General features: G+C 38.6%; 1 protein-coding gene across 8 annotated transcripts in view; it reads right to left on the bottom strand.

Moving 5' to 3' along the window:
- Positions 1-244: 244 nt before the first annotated feature.
- Positions 245-15,046, bottom strand: part of TMEM117 (transmembrane protein 117) — a 423,429-nt gene continuing 408,627 nt past the window's right edge. For all 8 annotated transcript variants that reach the window (XR_011496811.1, XM_014836290.3, XM_070494073.1 and 5 more), the window contains 2 exons: positions 13,679-13,808; positions 245-1,975 (listed from right to left, as the gene is read on the bottom strand). Coding sequence is in view for 7 of the 8 variants with exons in the window: in XM_014836290.3 (XP_014691776.1) it covers positions 1,329-1,975; positions 13,679-13,808 (777 nt within the window). In the remaining variant the exon portion in view is untranslated. The remainder of the gene's footprint in view (positions 1,976-13,678; positions 13,809-15,046) is intronic.

The raw sequence follows: 15,046 nt of genomic DNA, 5'->3' as shown, positions 1-15,046 counted from the left end.
AAGACAAAATACAGCTATGTCAGTATGTGACAGGAAAATAATTTTGCCTTAAAAGTGATCTCTCCCAACCCCCTCAAAGAACACGTAACCACAATTTATGGAACAAAATTAAAGCAAGTTGGGAGTGTTCCATTTCTTAAATTGCCTGACACTGAAGTTAAAAAAAAAACACTAGAATGGGCTGTTGGTAAACTAAGATACAATTCTAATCTTTCTATTATAAACAAAAAACTACATCACATAATTACTGATGTATAATTCTTATTTATTAATATGCGATGTCTAATTCTTAAAAAAAAACAAGAAAACGCAGACACAAAACAAGCCACTAAACAGATTCTTTCATGCACGTCTTTTTCTACCTTCCAACGTTCCACTCATGATTTTTAGAGGAGTCTCCTTCCTCAGGGCTGGCATACGTTTTTCAATTTTCACTGTCCAGAGCCATATTTACAGAAAGATGTACAAATATTGTAGACGGTAGGCTGTGCAACCCTTGCGTGATTAAACTTCAGCCCCTTGGTTTTCTAGGGCTTTGTGTAAATGCCAATAAATTTGAGAGTTCACCCAACTGTGCCTCTTAACCTTTGTTCCCAAAGGTGAAGGGTAGGATTTTTAATCAAGTAGCAATTTATCTTTAATTAGGAAAACATAATTAGGTCTTATCATCTAATTGCAGTTATTGGTTGGAGAAAGTCACATTTCACAAGTAGTGACCCATGCTGGATGATCATTCTCCTATTACTGAATTTTGCATCTGTATTTGTGTTTGGCAGACAGCCAATACAAATTCAAAGGTAATCACCGTGCTTCTCTGCAGTCCCGCTGTCAAAGTCACCAACGCCGCTGCTTAATAAGAAACCAGGCGAGACTTCCTGAGCCACATCTTGGCTATATCTGTTCCTGCTCAGACATCAAGCGTAGATCAAAATAATTGTATACAAAAAGCCCCCTGTGAAGTCGGTCAGAGAACTGTCCCACACTTCGTTTCTGGTACAGTTAAAAACAGTTTAATGTCTCAAGGCACCACTATGGTTGAACATCAGATACACGGGTAATCAGCTAATCTACTATGCTGTAAAGTCAGTAAATAGCTTGTGCAATTGTGAAAAGCAATCTCTAGAGGACCGTTAGATATACAGTAGGCACGTGTATCATAATACAAATAGAAAACAATGAGTCCTAGAAAAAGCAGGTTGAGCACCGTTGTGGCATCGTTTGTATTTCTTGACCTAACACTACGTAAACCTTACATTTACAAAAGCAAAGACTAACTTTTTAAAGTTACACTCAAGGTTGCTTTTTGTGCTATCTCCACATAAGTGAATCTAGTTCGTAGGTGTACTCTTAGAAGTCGTCGGATCTGGATCCGCTTCTGTCCCACTGGTAGATTCGTTCAAGTGCGAGCTCAAGTTTTCTGACGTTAGGTGGGAAGACTTGTAGACAATCTCGTTGAAGTCGGACCTGATGCAAACCAAAGGAGGATCGTTCAATGGGTCTTCCACTGAGGCCTGGGTGTTCTCTCGAGTGATTCCCATGTCTTTGCTGTGTTCTGATGGAGATTTTCTTTTCATGCGAGTGTAAGTTTTGTCTTGATTCTCCATGCCTTGCTCATTTTTCAAAAATCGTCCAAAGAACCAAATGAAAAATCCAAACCACACAAATGCTATCAAACTTGGAACAAAAGCCAGACACTTGACATCAAGGCTAGCTCCTATGAACCTGCTGTGTAAGAACATGTCTCCCTCAACATAGGTTTTATTAGTCCGAGGGTTAGTGTGATTAGACCTCCATTCCCAGGATAGCTTGGTTCTGTTCAAATCCTTTAAACTTTCTGAGTCTTTCACGGTATATATCTTCTGCCCTGGGCCGATGTACTGTCCATATTCATGAGGTTTGTAAAATATCTGGTTCTTCCACATATTGAGATCCAAAATCAAGACGAGAAAGATAATTCCATAGTTAAACCATTTACCTGCATTAAAAAAGAAATGTTGCATGAGTCAAAGATGTACAAAATTGCAATAGGGTTTTATTCAATAAAATGAAGATAATGGTACAGTAGTATAAATTGTTAATGTTTTAGATCTGTTAACAATTAATTTTTTGAGCATGTTATGCTGCCATTAAGTGAATGGGCAAAGGGAATTTCCTAAAAAGATTCTAGGCACATGAAGACATAAGTGTAGGCCCCAGAGGCAATAATTTACAGTATTTACACTAACCAGATTAAATCTCTCTATTCTACAGGCACCACAGGTGTACTGAAATTGGGTTCCATGTAGGTTATTCTCTAGAACATTTCAATTAATGTTTAAAAACAAAGCTCTAATGAATTCTCAGAAAGCCCAACATGTGATGGAACATCTCTTACAGTTTTATAATTATGTCTGGGCAAGAAATAAATCATTTTGCAATGCAAGCACAGCAGTATACCAATTGAATTCGAATTGCTGTTTGTAGGTGACCTGTTGATTAAACCATTAGTTGATGTGATTCAGATCAATAAACCTTGAGCATTCATTTCAAGATGCAAAAATAATTGCATCAAATTCGCATCGAACAGATCCATTTATCAGACATATAAACATAACCAAAGCTAATGAACTGCTTTAGATAACAGAATTTGGAGAGATTGTAACTGAGACGATTTCTTTGTAGTATTTAAAAATCTTATATAAACAAGATATCATTTAGATACATATTAGCTAGTGATTTCTTTATATCTTTAAATGGAAAGAATCTGGAAAAACTTTCAAGGGATACTAGATTCCATTATAATTTTTATTATAATCATAATTTAATGCAAGTTTTACATCATTAAATGTATTATAACAATATAGTAATATCCACCTCATAGGTTTGCTGTACCAAATTAGATGATATATGTAACAGATTCTAAAAGCTTTAGTTATAATTATTTTACATGCAATATCTCAAAATTATTTTATTTTGTATTTGAAGATAGCAGTGTCAAACATTATTAAGTTACTGCTTCAGAGGATTATAGAACTCTAAGGATAGGACAGAGATAGGAACTTGGGCAAACTTATTAAACCAAGAATGGTAAACATGTGTTCTGCAATATGTACCCTAACAGAATATGTAGCCATATATAAAAATATAACATTGGAAGGAGTTTAGAAAAGTGTTTTATGATGCTCATTATATATTTTCAAGCTCCTATTATATGCAAGGTTGAAGGGTTTTAATCCTGGCTCCCAAACTTACTAGCTATGTGATCTTGGGGTAGTTGTTTAAATTCTCTAAACCCTAATTTCTTTACATGCAGAAAATAATAATACTTATTAACGCTGTTACATTTCATGAGATTATTAGATGCCAAGCACAGTGCCTAGTATATAATAGGAACTCAGGAATTGTTCCTATTATTATCATCAAAGCCTTGCCTAAGACATGATAATGTCTTCATTTGCATGAAAAGGTGTAACTTCTCTATGAAGAGAATTTCTGTAAAATGGTTCAACTATACAGGGTTTAAATATTTGTAATGGAAGGTCTTGCCTGAGTGATTTATTTTGCACACCCAAACTAGAAAGTAAGTTGGCACACTGGAAATGTTTCCAGATATAATAACATATTTATAACTTCTGGCACTAAGTTCGAACCACTCCTGCCCTCCCGGATCTTCAAAACTAAAACAGATTCATACTAAGAATCAAGCATAAAATATACTAAGAATAAAGCATAAAATAAACTAAGAAAGCTCAAGCCAGAGAAATTCAATCAAATACACAGGTGAGCATCATTACCAAACATGTATTGCGCTCATAATAGACCCTGTGTATGATACATTAATAGATGCTGAGGACATTTGTTACTTCCTTCTAGAGAGGAACTTATCATCTTGTTAACAGGACAGAGACATCAACAGATAAATAATAATCAGAGGTCACATTTGAGGGGTGTCAAATGAGTGATACAAACCATAAATGCTGAAGATGTTGAGAAAATGAAATAAAACTGAGGGCTAATTTCTGCAAAAAGGATTTTAGAGGACGCAGCAATTCATATGGTCCTTGAAAGAAAAGCAAGACAGAGGACAGTTTGGAAAATTTTGCATTTCTTTTAGTTTATGTTTTTATTATGCTGCAGATAGAAGAACATGCAGAAAAAGGATTGGGGATGTGGAATAGAGGGGCTGAGGGGAGAGAGAAGGAAAAGAATGGAGAATATGCAAGGAAAAGGAAGGCAGGAGCGGAATGAGAGACAGGTGATATGAAAAAGTCCAGGGGTTCTCATTCAGGATTAAGGAGGCACTGGTTTGTAGCTTCCATGATAGAAAGCAAGTTGAGAGGGGTTTCGGTGCTTCTCTGTTGTAGGAGATCCATACTAATTCTCCTGTCATGAACTCCGTCTGTTTTGAAGCCAGACTGGATGGTGAGGGGAAGGGGTTATTCAGTGATGGTATGACTAACCATCATCTTGACTCGCAAAGGTCCCTTGAAGAAACTTGCACCCTCTCTAGGTCATTTTCATAAACTCATGCGTATGGCAGTCCCTCATGAAGGAGTCCCTGTTTCTAGGGTAATAGGATGTCAGAAACTGAAGATAAGCATCACAGAATCAGAGAGAAGAAAGGAATACTCATGGAGCTTGGAGAAGGGTGCTTTCCTGGTGGGGAAAGGATGCTCAGTGGATGTTTATAGACAAAGAAAAAAAGTAAAATCAGAGAATCAAAGTGGAAGTGGATGTATGCTGATCAAACTAAAGGAACCCTGAGGATAAAAGGAGCTTTTCTCCATCCTTTCAAATTATTTTTCGACTGCCTACATTGAATGGCGCTGGGTCAGTTTGACCACTAAAACTTTCATACGAAATAATCACTTTATGTTATTTCTCATGTGACCTGGAGTTTGAATAGTTAATGGGATGGAGAAAAATTAAAAATATGTTGCCTGACATTGATCTTATCACCCTGTTCTAACACACCTTTGCCGATTTGTGAGGGGGAGCAGCACAGTGACAAAAAGTGTAGGCTGGAAATCAGCAGATGGAGATCTCATTCTGACACTCAAATAACACAACCTTGGATAACCTGTTTAACCTCTCCAGACCTCAATAATCTTATTTTCGAATTGAGGATACTGAACTACATGCGTTCTAGTTCTCTGATTCTGTCCTCATCGCCAAAATCCTTCTACTTATTAGCTATGTGAATCCAATTTTTTATTCTGTGAAATGGAGAATAAAACCAACGTATTATTGGATTATTGTGAGGATAAAATGAGAAGTTGTATTAGAAACTTCTCTGAAACATAGCAAGTTTGCCAAAAATGTAGGACAGTATCATTTCTACAATTTCTTTCTTCTACTTCTTCAATCCAGTTACTACAGGATCTTGGTCACATAGAGGAAGGAGAGAAGCACGTGTTAGGGTTTGTAACAAAGACATATTCTAAAGGTGTTCAGATGTTTTAGTTTGGATAAAACAGCATGAATTACTGAGTACTGACATCAATGGGTAGATATCACAGAACCCGTTACCCAGGAGGACCCAGTGTGTAGCTATACGTAAATATCTTTGTGAATCGGCATATTGAACATGTTAAAAACCTTTAGCAATTGGTAATTTGTCTACAGCTTGCAGTAACATTGGTCCTGAGAAAAACTGTTTTATCTACACAAACTTTGAAGCTAAACAACAGGGGATAGTGTCCCCACATCTTCCCCACAGCAGAGAGGTCATGTTGGGGTGGGAAAGAGCAGAGTGGAGAGAAGAGGGTCAGGCAGGACCCCTATTGATATCATACTTCCTTTTTTTTTTTTTTCCTGTGGATGGAGCATTGTCCTTCCTCCACTGTCAGGGCCACTCAGTCGAAATTTGAAGTGCTGAAAATGTGGAAGAAATGGCTCCTCTTACCTTTTGTTTGTTTCTGGCCCACCTGACAGCCTCTGGTCCACTTATCCACTGGTACAGAGGAAGGATGTTCATCTTTCTCTATGATCCATCCTTCCATTTTATCACACCACTGTTTTGTTACCTTGGTAATGCTTTCTCCTCTTTAAAAAATTACTTTTGCCCTATGAGGTGTGGCAAACCAGAAAGCAAAATCAGGCTGGACAACTCAACCTCAGTGTCATTGTCCACAAAGTGAGGGAGTTGACATATATAATCCTTAAGGTTTCTTCCAAGTTCTAAAAGTCTCTTTGATGGGTTTGTGAAATAAACGTCACTTAAACCTTAATGTTGTATGATGGACCAGGAAATCTCATCATTAGAGCAAAAAAGATGGAATACACAATTTCCAGATGGAGAAAGCTTTCCTTAGGAAAAAAGGATTGTCTATTCTGAGAAACACTGTTTACCATAAAAAATAAATCTGAGTCCCTGAAATGACCCACACGGAAAAGATAGAAGACACAAAAAAGAAAAGCATGGAAAGTGTTTCTAATGCCATTTTCCCAAGTGTGTTGTTGTGAATGTACAATCAACCATAACAAGAGGTTTGGTATTTCAGCATTAATCATATGAGAAATTTTGCATTTCCCCCTGTTGTTTCAACTACACAGCATAATGTAAATCAGCAAGGAGGTGGGGTAAGAATCCATACATTATTTCTATTAATCTCCCTGTTGAAATATCTAACTGTCTCCTTTAATGAGAAATCACTGCGTGGTGTTGGTGGGATTACCTCTTTCTTGTATTTTGCACTTTTAATGAATCTTAGTGATTGTCAAAAATGATATTATAATGTTAATTTTATCTTTTTACTTTGTGGGAGTTTATAGAATCCTGGGCTAGTTAGTTTTAAAAGTAGTCTTCATTAAATAGCACCCTCGCTTAGCATGGGAAAGGACAACAATTTGGGGGAAAGTGTTCTTTTTTTCAACCAAGGAAAAAGACCATTAAGTGCTGATATTTCCACCACATAATGAACCTTTCATGATTCAAATATGCAATTATAATATTTTTAAGAATCTTTTACTCAGTAGAGTTGCCAGTTAGCATTGAGGTTGAGCTGTCCTGTGTGTGGGCACCTCTATACCAAGTGAATGCCACCACTCAGCCAGACTCTGGCATCCAGTGCAGACACACGAAATAGTCACGCTCTACAAAACCGCTTAGTATCCATTATGGGACAGCAAGAAACCATGGTCTTGAAGGAGATGAGTTTTGGATAATTAAAGAAATAACAGTTTGCTGTAACAGCCTTCTTGGCCATATTCAATGTCTTTTCATTTCAGAGATGAGCAGAGAAAACAGGGCAGGTGAGTTAGCATCTCTTCAAGGCTCTCCGTAGGTAATTTAGGGATATCTAGAAGCCACATTAAGTGCTTAGGCCATGAGAGACCATTTAGCAAATTGAAGATATTTACTAAATAATTTATGAATTAATAAGAGTTATTTGAGATAGTAAGGTATCTTCTTAAGACTTAAAAGCAAATGAATATAGCTTCTCAAAGTGCCTCTCTTATCATTGTTTCTTCCTAAGTGTGAGACTATTCCTTCAGGACATAATCCAATAAGACGAGTAGAGGTAGCAACTTGTAATGATCAAAAGAGAAAGAAAAGAAAAGCTATGCAGTTGTACTGAATTTGATGACGATTAGACTCTGACTTGCTTGAGGTTGGGCACTGTGACCTGTTCATTTCTGTATTCCCTAGATCCTAGCTTAGTTTTAGATATTAATTCAGAAAATGTATGTTAGTCAACAGGTAAACTCTGAGACAGTGTCCAGAAAAATACAATGAGTGAAGTTCTGGTCTTTTAAATTAAATATATATGTCGCCATGATCTGGTAAATTCCAGGATACAGCTAAAATCAGATAAATCTAGGAAATTGGGAAAAGCAAAATATTCATGTCTCAAAGATGATGATTAATTATATATAACAAGCTCTTCCTCTGACCAAGAAGACAATTCCTGAAGAGCATGTGAGTTCTACTACAAAAATCCTCAAATATGCATAAATGAAGACGGGATGCCTCGCTTTGGGCAGGGCAGGTCAGCTCAGGGGCAGCAAGGACTGACAGGCTATGGGCAGGGCAACCATGGCCTTGAAGGAGACTGAGTTTTAGACAAATAAAAGGAGCTGCTGCTTTATGTAGACGTAAACATAGTTAACGCTCGGAGCAGTGCAAAGGTGTTGAAAATGAAATTGCTGCAGGAAAGGCTTAGAGAAATTCACAACTGAGAGAATAGCAAGAGGTTCTTGTGTTCTTTGGATAAATTTACAATCTTGGGGGACTGTCATGGTGAACAGGATGCATCATATTTCCCTATAACAAGTCCCTTGCTAATTTTGTCAGAATATTCTGCTGGATGGACCACTGGCCTGTGCTTCCCAGCGCTTCCCATGATCTGATTGACAGTGGAGAGCTCTTTAAAAAACAATCTCTGGGAACTGATTTGCCAGAAATCATACACCTATGGAAATAAAACAAAGGAGATTTATTCATTATTTTCCACATTCTCACCATCGTAAAGCACCTGTGCCCTCACACTGCTCAGGAAACTGAAATAGAACACAGACACTATGGAGGCTTGTTTACTTCTGCGTTTTCCGTTTTTGCCCAAAGGGTTCCCGTGGGCATCATCGTGCCAACAGTGTGAATTCTCTTCTCGCAGATGCACAGGCCTTCCTTCTGGCCTTTCCCCCAACCCCCTCCTAATTTACTCAGATGATGGCCACCAATGGGCCACTTCCTTTGTCTGGCTGGGATGACAGATGGCAGAGCTTCCAGCGGGATTGGCATTAATAGGACTCAGAGGAGCTTCTGAGATGGAATTGAGAGGCCATTCCTCTCTGGCCTCCAGAGACTTAGTACAGCACATTTTGAATCCATCTTTGCACGCACCTTATAGGTAAAAGGGAAGAGGACAAAGGAGTAATCACACGGTTGCATTGAGCATTTACTTTTAGGAGAAGAACAATGGACTTCGGCTAAAAGTGCCAATGTGACCTAATCACTAACATTTATCCCCTTTGTTACTGAAGTCAAAATTCCCAGAAAAAATATTTCAACACACCCTTGGATAGAGATGATTTATTTTTATAAGCTGTAGCCCAGCTTATAAAATGAAAGCTCAAACATGCTGCAGCAAACCATCTGTCAAGGGGGATCCAGATGAGCTAAACAGATGCAACAATTCAAGTTATTTCTGATATGCATAAATAAAACTAGCTTGGAATCAGGATTAAAAAATACTCAGATCCTAAATGCTTTTAAAATGTCAATGGGAACTCATCAGTGTCAGATAACCCTCTACATACAGAGCATTTCATTGGGAGAGAGGTTTTTCCATTGTTTTCTCCTTCTTGAGGACTCAGATCAGTAGATAACAGTAGAGAACTCAGAATACAGTAGTCCCCCTTTATCTGTGGGGGATACGTTCCAAGAATCCCATGGATCTCTGAAACCTCAGATAGTAGCGGACCCTACATACACTATGTTTTTTCTTATATGTACATACCTATGATAAAGTTTAATTTATAAATTAGGCACAGTAAGAGATTAACAACAATAACTAATAATAAAATAGAACAATTATAACAATATACTGTAATAAAAGTTACCGTAGATCTTAGCAACCTCAGCTTTCAATTTTTTTTCTTTCCTTATTAAGTCGAGAACTTTCACCTTTTTACTTAAAGAAAGCACTTTACGGCTTCTCTTTGGCATACCCCAACTGCCAGCATCACTACTCTTGTGTCTGGAGGCCATTATTAAGTAAAATAAGGGTTACTTGAACACAAACACTGTGATACTACCACAGTTGATCTGATAATGGAGACAGCTACTGAGTGACTAACGGGCGGGTAGTGTACACAGCGTGGATGCACTGGACAAGGGGAGGATGCGCTTGCAGGGCAGGAAGAAGCGGGCGGGCTTGAGGTTTCATCATGCTACTCAGAACGACATGCAATTTAAAATTTATGAATTGTTTACTTCTGGAATTTTCCACTTAATATTTTCTGCCCACGGTTGACGGTGGATAACTGAAATTGCAGAAAGCAAAATCATGGGTAAGGGAGGGGGTACTGTAGTCAATCAATAATAAGAGAGCCCTCTCTCAGGCAACCTAATGGTTTTTAGTTAAATAGGAAACACAAATCTGGATAGACGAAAGGAAAAGCTTTAGGTACAAATAGTGAGAGTTTATTAAGTGCTTACTACACAGCAGGCAGGATTTTAAGGGCCTTGTACATATCCATTTAACTCTCACAGCAACCCTATGGAATAAGTACTATTACTGGCCCCATTTAACAGATAAGAAAACCGAGCCTCTAAGAGGTTAAGAAGCTTGACAAGAGCCGTGCCACCAGTCAGTAGCAGAGCTGGAGCCCATGTACCAAACCTTTACATCCCATTGCCTTAGCATGTTAAATGTCTTTTCTAGATCACAGAGAAATGATCATTGAGGCCACAGGGGAGTCATTCTTGACCTGGGGAGAAACCTACCACTCCTTGTCCAGGCTCTTCTGGTTCGGAACAAATACAGGCAGAGAAAGCAAAAGATGGAGCTGCCTAGAGGTCTATAGGATCCCATCCTACTCCAGGCTCCACTTTCCTCTGTGCTCACCTAGTCATACTCTGCTTTGAGATCTCCTCTGATGGCCCCAGCTCTGAACTTTCCAGCTCCTGGCAGGAGTCTATCACGTGCCTTTCTCATTGGCTACCCCATTCCTATTGAATTCGCACTCCATCCCTTGGCTTTTGATTTTAACAGTTGCATATAAAAATAAAGCTGGGATGAGAGGAATTCTGACTACAGAAATGTTTCTCAACAGTAGTGTTTCTGGAAGAGTGGTCCTCTGCAGCCTGCAGAGGCATCACTTGTGGTGCTTGAGAGAAGGGCAGATTCCAGGCTCCACCTTACATCCCAGACTTCCAACTCTGGGTGCGTGGCTGATGGATCTTTTTAACAAGCTCTCTAGGTGATTCTCATACACAATGAAGTTTGAGTAGCAGTGATGGATATAGAGGGTTTCGTGCTTGATAACCCCAGTGGTGACACTATATTTGCTTATCAAGGAAGGCGTTAGTCTCCCTACAAAAAGAAGCAGAACTTGGAGGAGCTGATCAAGTTGGCATTTGCAGTTCACTTGGAAATTTATGGGCTACTAACTACGGAGCATAGTAATTACAACATGTAGCAGCGGGTTTTGGAAATTTCACCTATGTTTTCCCACAAACAATTTTCTTACAAAGTCAGATAAAGTAAAAGGCCTTCCATAGAAGACCAGATGCTTCTTTAGAGTGGCCTCAGTGAAGTCTTCAGCCAATTAGCAGAACAAAGAGAGTAACAGAACAAAAACAAGAGAGGGGGAGGTTCTGACTTTCTCCAACTTCCAAACCTGTTGCCATTTTCCTAGAAATTTTTATCGTGGATGTGGGGAGGCACATGAACATCTTAGCACAAATTGGATTTAAAGTGTTTATGGTTGAGCTCCTCACCCCAAAACACACATGTACCCTATTTTACTCTGAATTTAAACTCCAGAATCCTCCAAAGGCTTCCCGGCACGTCCAGGCACCCAATCATTTGCACGGCTCATTTCAGGGGGGCAGTCTGAGCACATCTGCGGCTTCTCAATCAGAAAGGAGCAGGTCCCAAAGATCAGCATCATCCGGGGGCGCTTTGCTAAGTCCCATTCCTTGGCCTTTGCCCAGGCCTACTGGGCTGGAACTGTTAGGAATGAGGCCCAACAATTTGTATATTTATAGTTCCCCGGATGACACAACAACCAGCATAAATTGGCAAACACTGAAGCAAAGCCTTAATTACGATATATTTTCACCTCCTGGCAAACTATTAACATGCAGCCTCCATTACAAAAACTTAGCCAGTCTTTCCTCTGTTGAAGTTTTTACAAAATAAGATTTGGTGAGACAAAGGTTTTAGTTCAAACGCCCAGCAGGCTTTACCTTGAAGCTAATGACCCGGAAGCTTCAGCGACTCCCGTCTGAACAGCCCCCTTCCAAGGCACTGAGTAGAATTTTTAGTTGTAATATTGTATTTGTATTCTTAAACAGAGCATTCAAAATTGTGTAAGCTTTGGGCACTGCAAAACTTGAACTTGCCCCGTCTATAAATAATAGCATATATGATAAAGGCATACCAAAATGCCCCAAATTAAACATTTTTAAGTTTTTTTTTTTCTTACCAATGAGTTCTCTGAATCTTTTGTTCCCCTGTTTTAAAGCTGATATTCTGCACTCAAGCAATATATTTTTGACAGGGATTCTGATACTCAGTCAGGGACAATATTAGTGCCATGATAGCCTGGGACAAGAGCCGAGAGCAAGAACAGATGGTCCAGGCAAAAGCCCACCCAAAGGGATATGATGATGCCATGTGCATGATAGCTGTTTTAGAAGTCCGAGAGGGTAGCATGCTGCAGAGATTAAGTGGGGACTCGGAAACCACACTATGTGAGCTGAACTCAAATTGATTGATTTACCCAGTGAATTTAATAGATGGGCCTCATTCATTCTGAAGAGGAAAAGAAACCTGCTGCATCTTCCCTATTCATGAGCTCATTCTCCGATTTAGGAAGGTTGCCTCATGCTCAAAGCAAAAAACAGCCTCCAAGTTGGGAAGCAAAGGTTTTTTGCAATACTCAGATGTTCACGTTTTCTGTGCTCAGGCTATTTTTATTCGCAGCACAGACGGTAGTGTAAGCACAGATTTCTTCAGCAGTTTTTATTATAGCAGGTGTGGGATCCTAGGCCATCATCCTTAAAACACACACACATTGCTCCCCGTATTTGAACAGCTTGGGAACTAATGCTATCCTTTATGTGATCATTCGGCTGTCTGCTTCTTGTTATGAAGAAAAAAAGGTCCAAAACGTAACTCCAGGAAGCCTTTTTTAGATGAGAATGACTGAGATGTCATGAAAGAATATTATAATAAGCCATATTGTAGCCGTTCCAAAAGCAGGACATATCTGAAAGTGAACGAATCTGAGGATCCACGAGAGAATCACGGAGACAAACGTGAGTTCTGCCACAGAAGCAGGTTTTACTCATTCAAATGAGAAGTGGCCCAACTCCCGAAAGGCAGATGGTTTGATTGGAGCTCTAGGATACCAGTGTTTTGATCTCAGCAGCAAATGAAGAACAAAGCATAAAGAGTGTCAGTGTTGAAAAAATATACTGAGCTGTAGGTTGTGAAAAAGAAACTCATTTAATGAACAAAAAAGGAGTGGTGTATGGAGTATGGCAGAGATAGCTAAGTATCCATACCAAAAATTCATCCTCCTCTCTGATAATCCTATATAAAACACTGGGTCTGACACCAGAAGTGGCTGCCCTACTGGGGACTACATTTTTCTGCTCTCCTTGACTCTAAGTGGGGCTGACCAGTTATTGCCCATAGAATGTGAGTGGAGGTGACATGTTTCTTTTCCAGGCCAGGTGGTTAAGAAATAGGTAAGCCTTCTTTGTCATTTTCTCCATTCTCTTTATTCTCACGTATCCACTGGATGTTGAAGTTGAAATTGTCAAAGCTACCAGTAGTCTAAGAAGTCCCAGAAGGATGATCTGGAGCCCCCAGCCAACCTGGAACCGCTTGCATTGTTAAGTGAGTGAGAAATAAAACTGTATTTACGTACACCTCTAAAATGTCCCCGTTTGCTTTTTTTACAGCAGTTAGTATTACTCTAACTAGGAGAGAATCAAATCGTGTTCAAAGTTATAACATACCTGTTATGTGAATATGATATTCTTCTTTGAAGATCTTCTGGAAGAAAGGAATCTTGAACTGCATGTGAGGGGTGTGCAACCCAGGGAGATTTACATCAACATCTCCCATGAAATGTGGGAATTCCCAGTCCTGTCAGAGAAAATCAACATAAAAACATATTTGTGATTTGTTTTGTTACTAAGCAGCAAAACACCAAAAATTGACTTTTTATAAGCACTTATTTTAAAATCATTTAAATGCAGCCAGGTGTTGGATGTATCAGTTTCGTTCTGTGATGTTTATTTTATGTATATTTGGTAGCGGTATGCATTCAAAATCAAAATTAAGTCATAACTTATATCCTCAGATTTTCTCTTTAATGTGGTAATAAGAAACCAATACAAAATTGATTTGCATCTATACATGTTTATCTCTTTCATTCTGGAGAACTGATCTTAAATTTTTATAGGAAGGAAGTGATCTATATTTTATAAATATGGGATAATTTTGTTATATTTTGTTTCACTACTTTTTAAACATATGAACCCTATAATAGCATGTTTTGTGTAAGAAGACAAAATAAAGAGGATCTGATTCACTTAATCTCTCCAATTCCAAGGGACTTTTATTAATCATCTCTGTTAACAACTATCTGAAATGGAGAAATGCCACCAAAGTCTCCTGTCCTGCTCTCTTGTAATTTAGCATCAATTAGAACCAAGGGATGGAGGGCCTGACATGCCAGCATGAGAGATGAACAGTGAATTAATTCCCAAATTGTCCCTAGTTATTTTGTTGTGAAGGCAAAATCAGGCGGGATGACCCTCTCTCTCATAAAAAAGGAAAACAGATGCAAATGAGGATATTTTTGGATGTCTCACCTGCTCTTGGGTTTTGGATAGAGGCACCAAATTAAAGTTCATAGCTAGCATGTGAAGAAAGAACACATTAAATATGAAGAAACATTTGAGGTGGATCCATAGGCATTAATACACATAATTTCACTTTTAATAACTAATCACTAAATTATCAGTCCTATATTTAGTGATTTTTTTTTTTTTTGGTGTGGAAGATTGTCCCTGAGCTAACATCTATGCCAATATTCCTCTATTTTGTATGTGGGACGCTGCCACAACATGGCTTGATGAGCAGTGTGTAGGTCTGCTGAAGTGGAGCACCAGAACTTAATCACTATGCACTGGGCCAGCCCCATTAATGAATATTTTTTTAAAGTATTTGAATATGAAAAAGTAATGAACAAAATATTAATTTAAGATCTCAATCCATTTCTCAATATAAAAAAGTTAAAATTTCCCAGGACTTCTAAATATGCAGCTGACAGAGGTGTGCTAATAACAAAGCATCTGAACATTTTAGGGGTGTCCATG

Source organism: Equus asinus, chromosome 22 (genome assembly GCF_041296235.1).
Source record: "Equus asinus isolate D_3611 breed Donkey chromosome 22, EquAss-T2T_v2, whole genome shotgun sequence".
In the NCBI taxonomy this organism is placed as follows: domain Eukaryota; kingdom Metazoa; phylum Chordata; class Mammalia; order Perissodactyla; family Equidae; genus Equus; species Equus asinus.
Note: the sequence above shows the minus strand (reverse complement) of the source record. Positions and strands in the feature narration are given on the sequence as shown.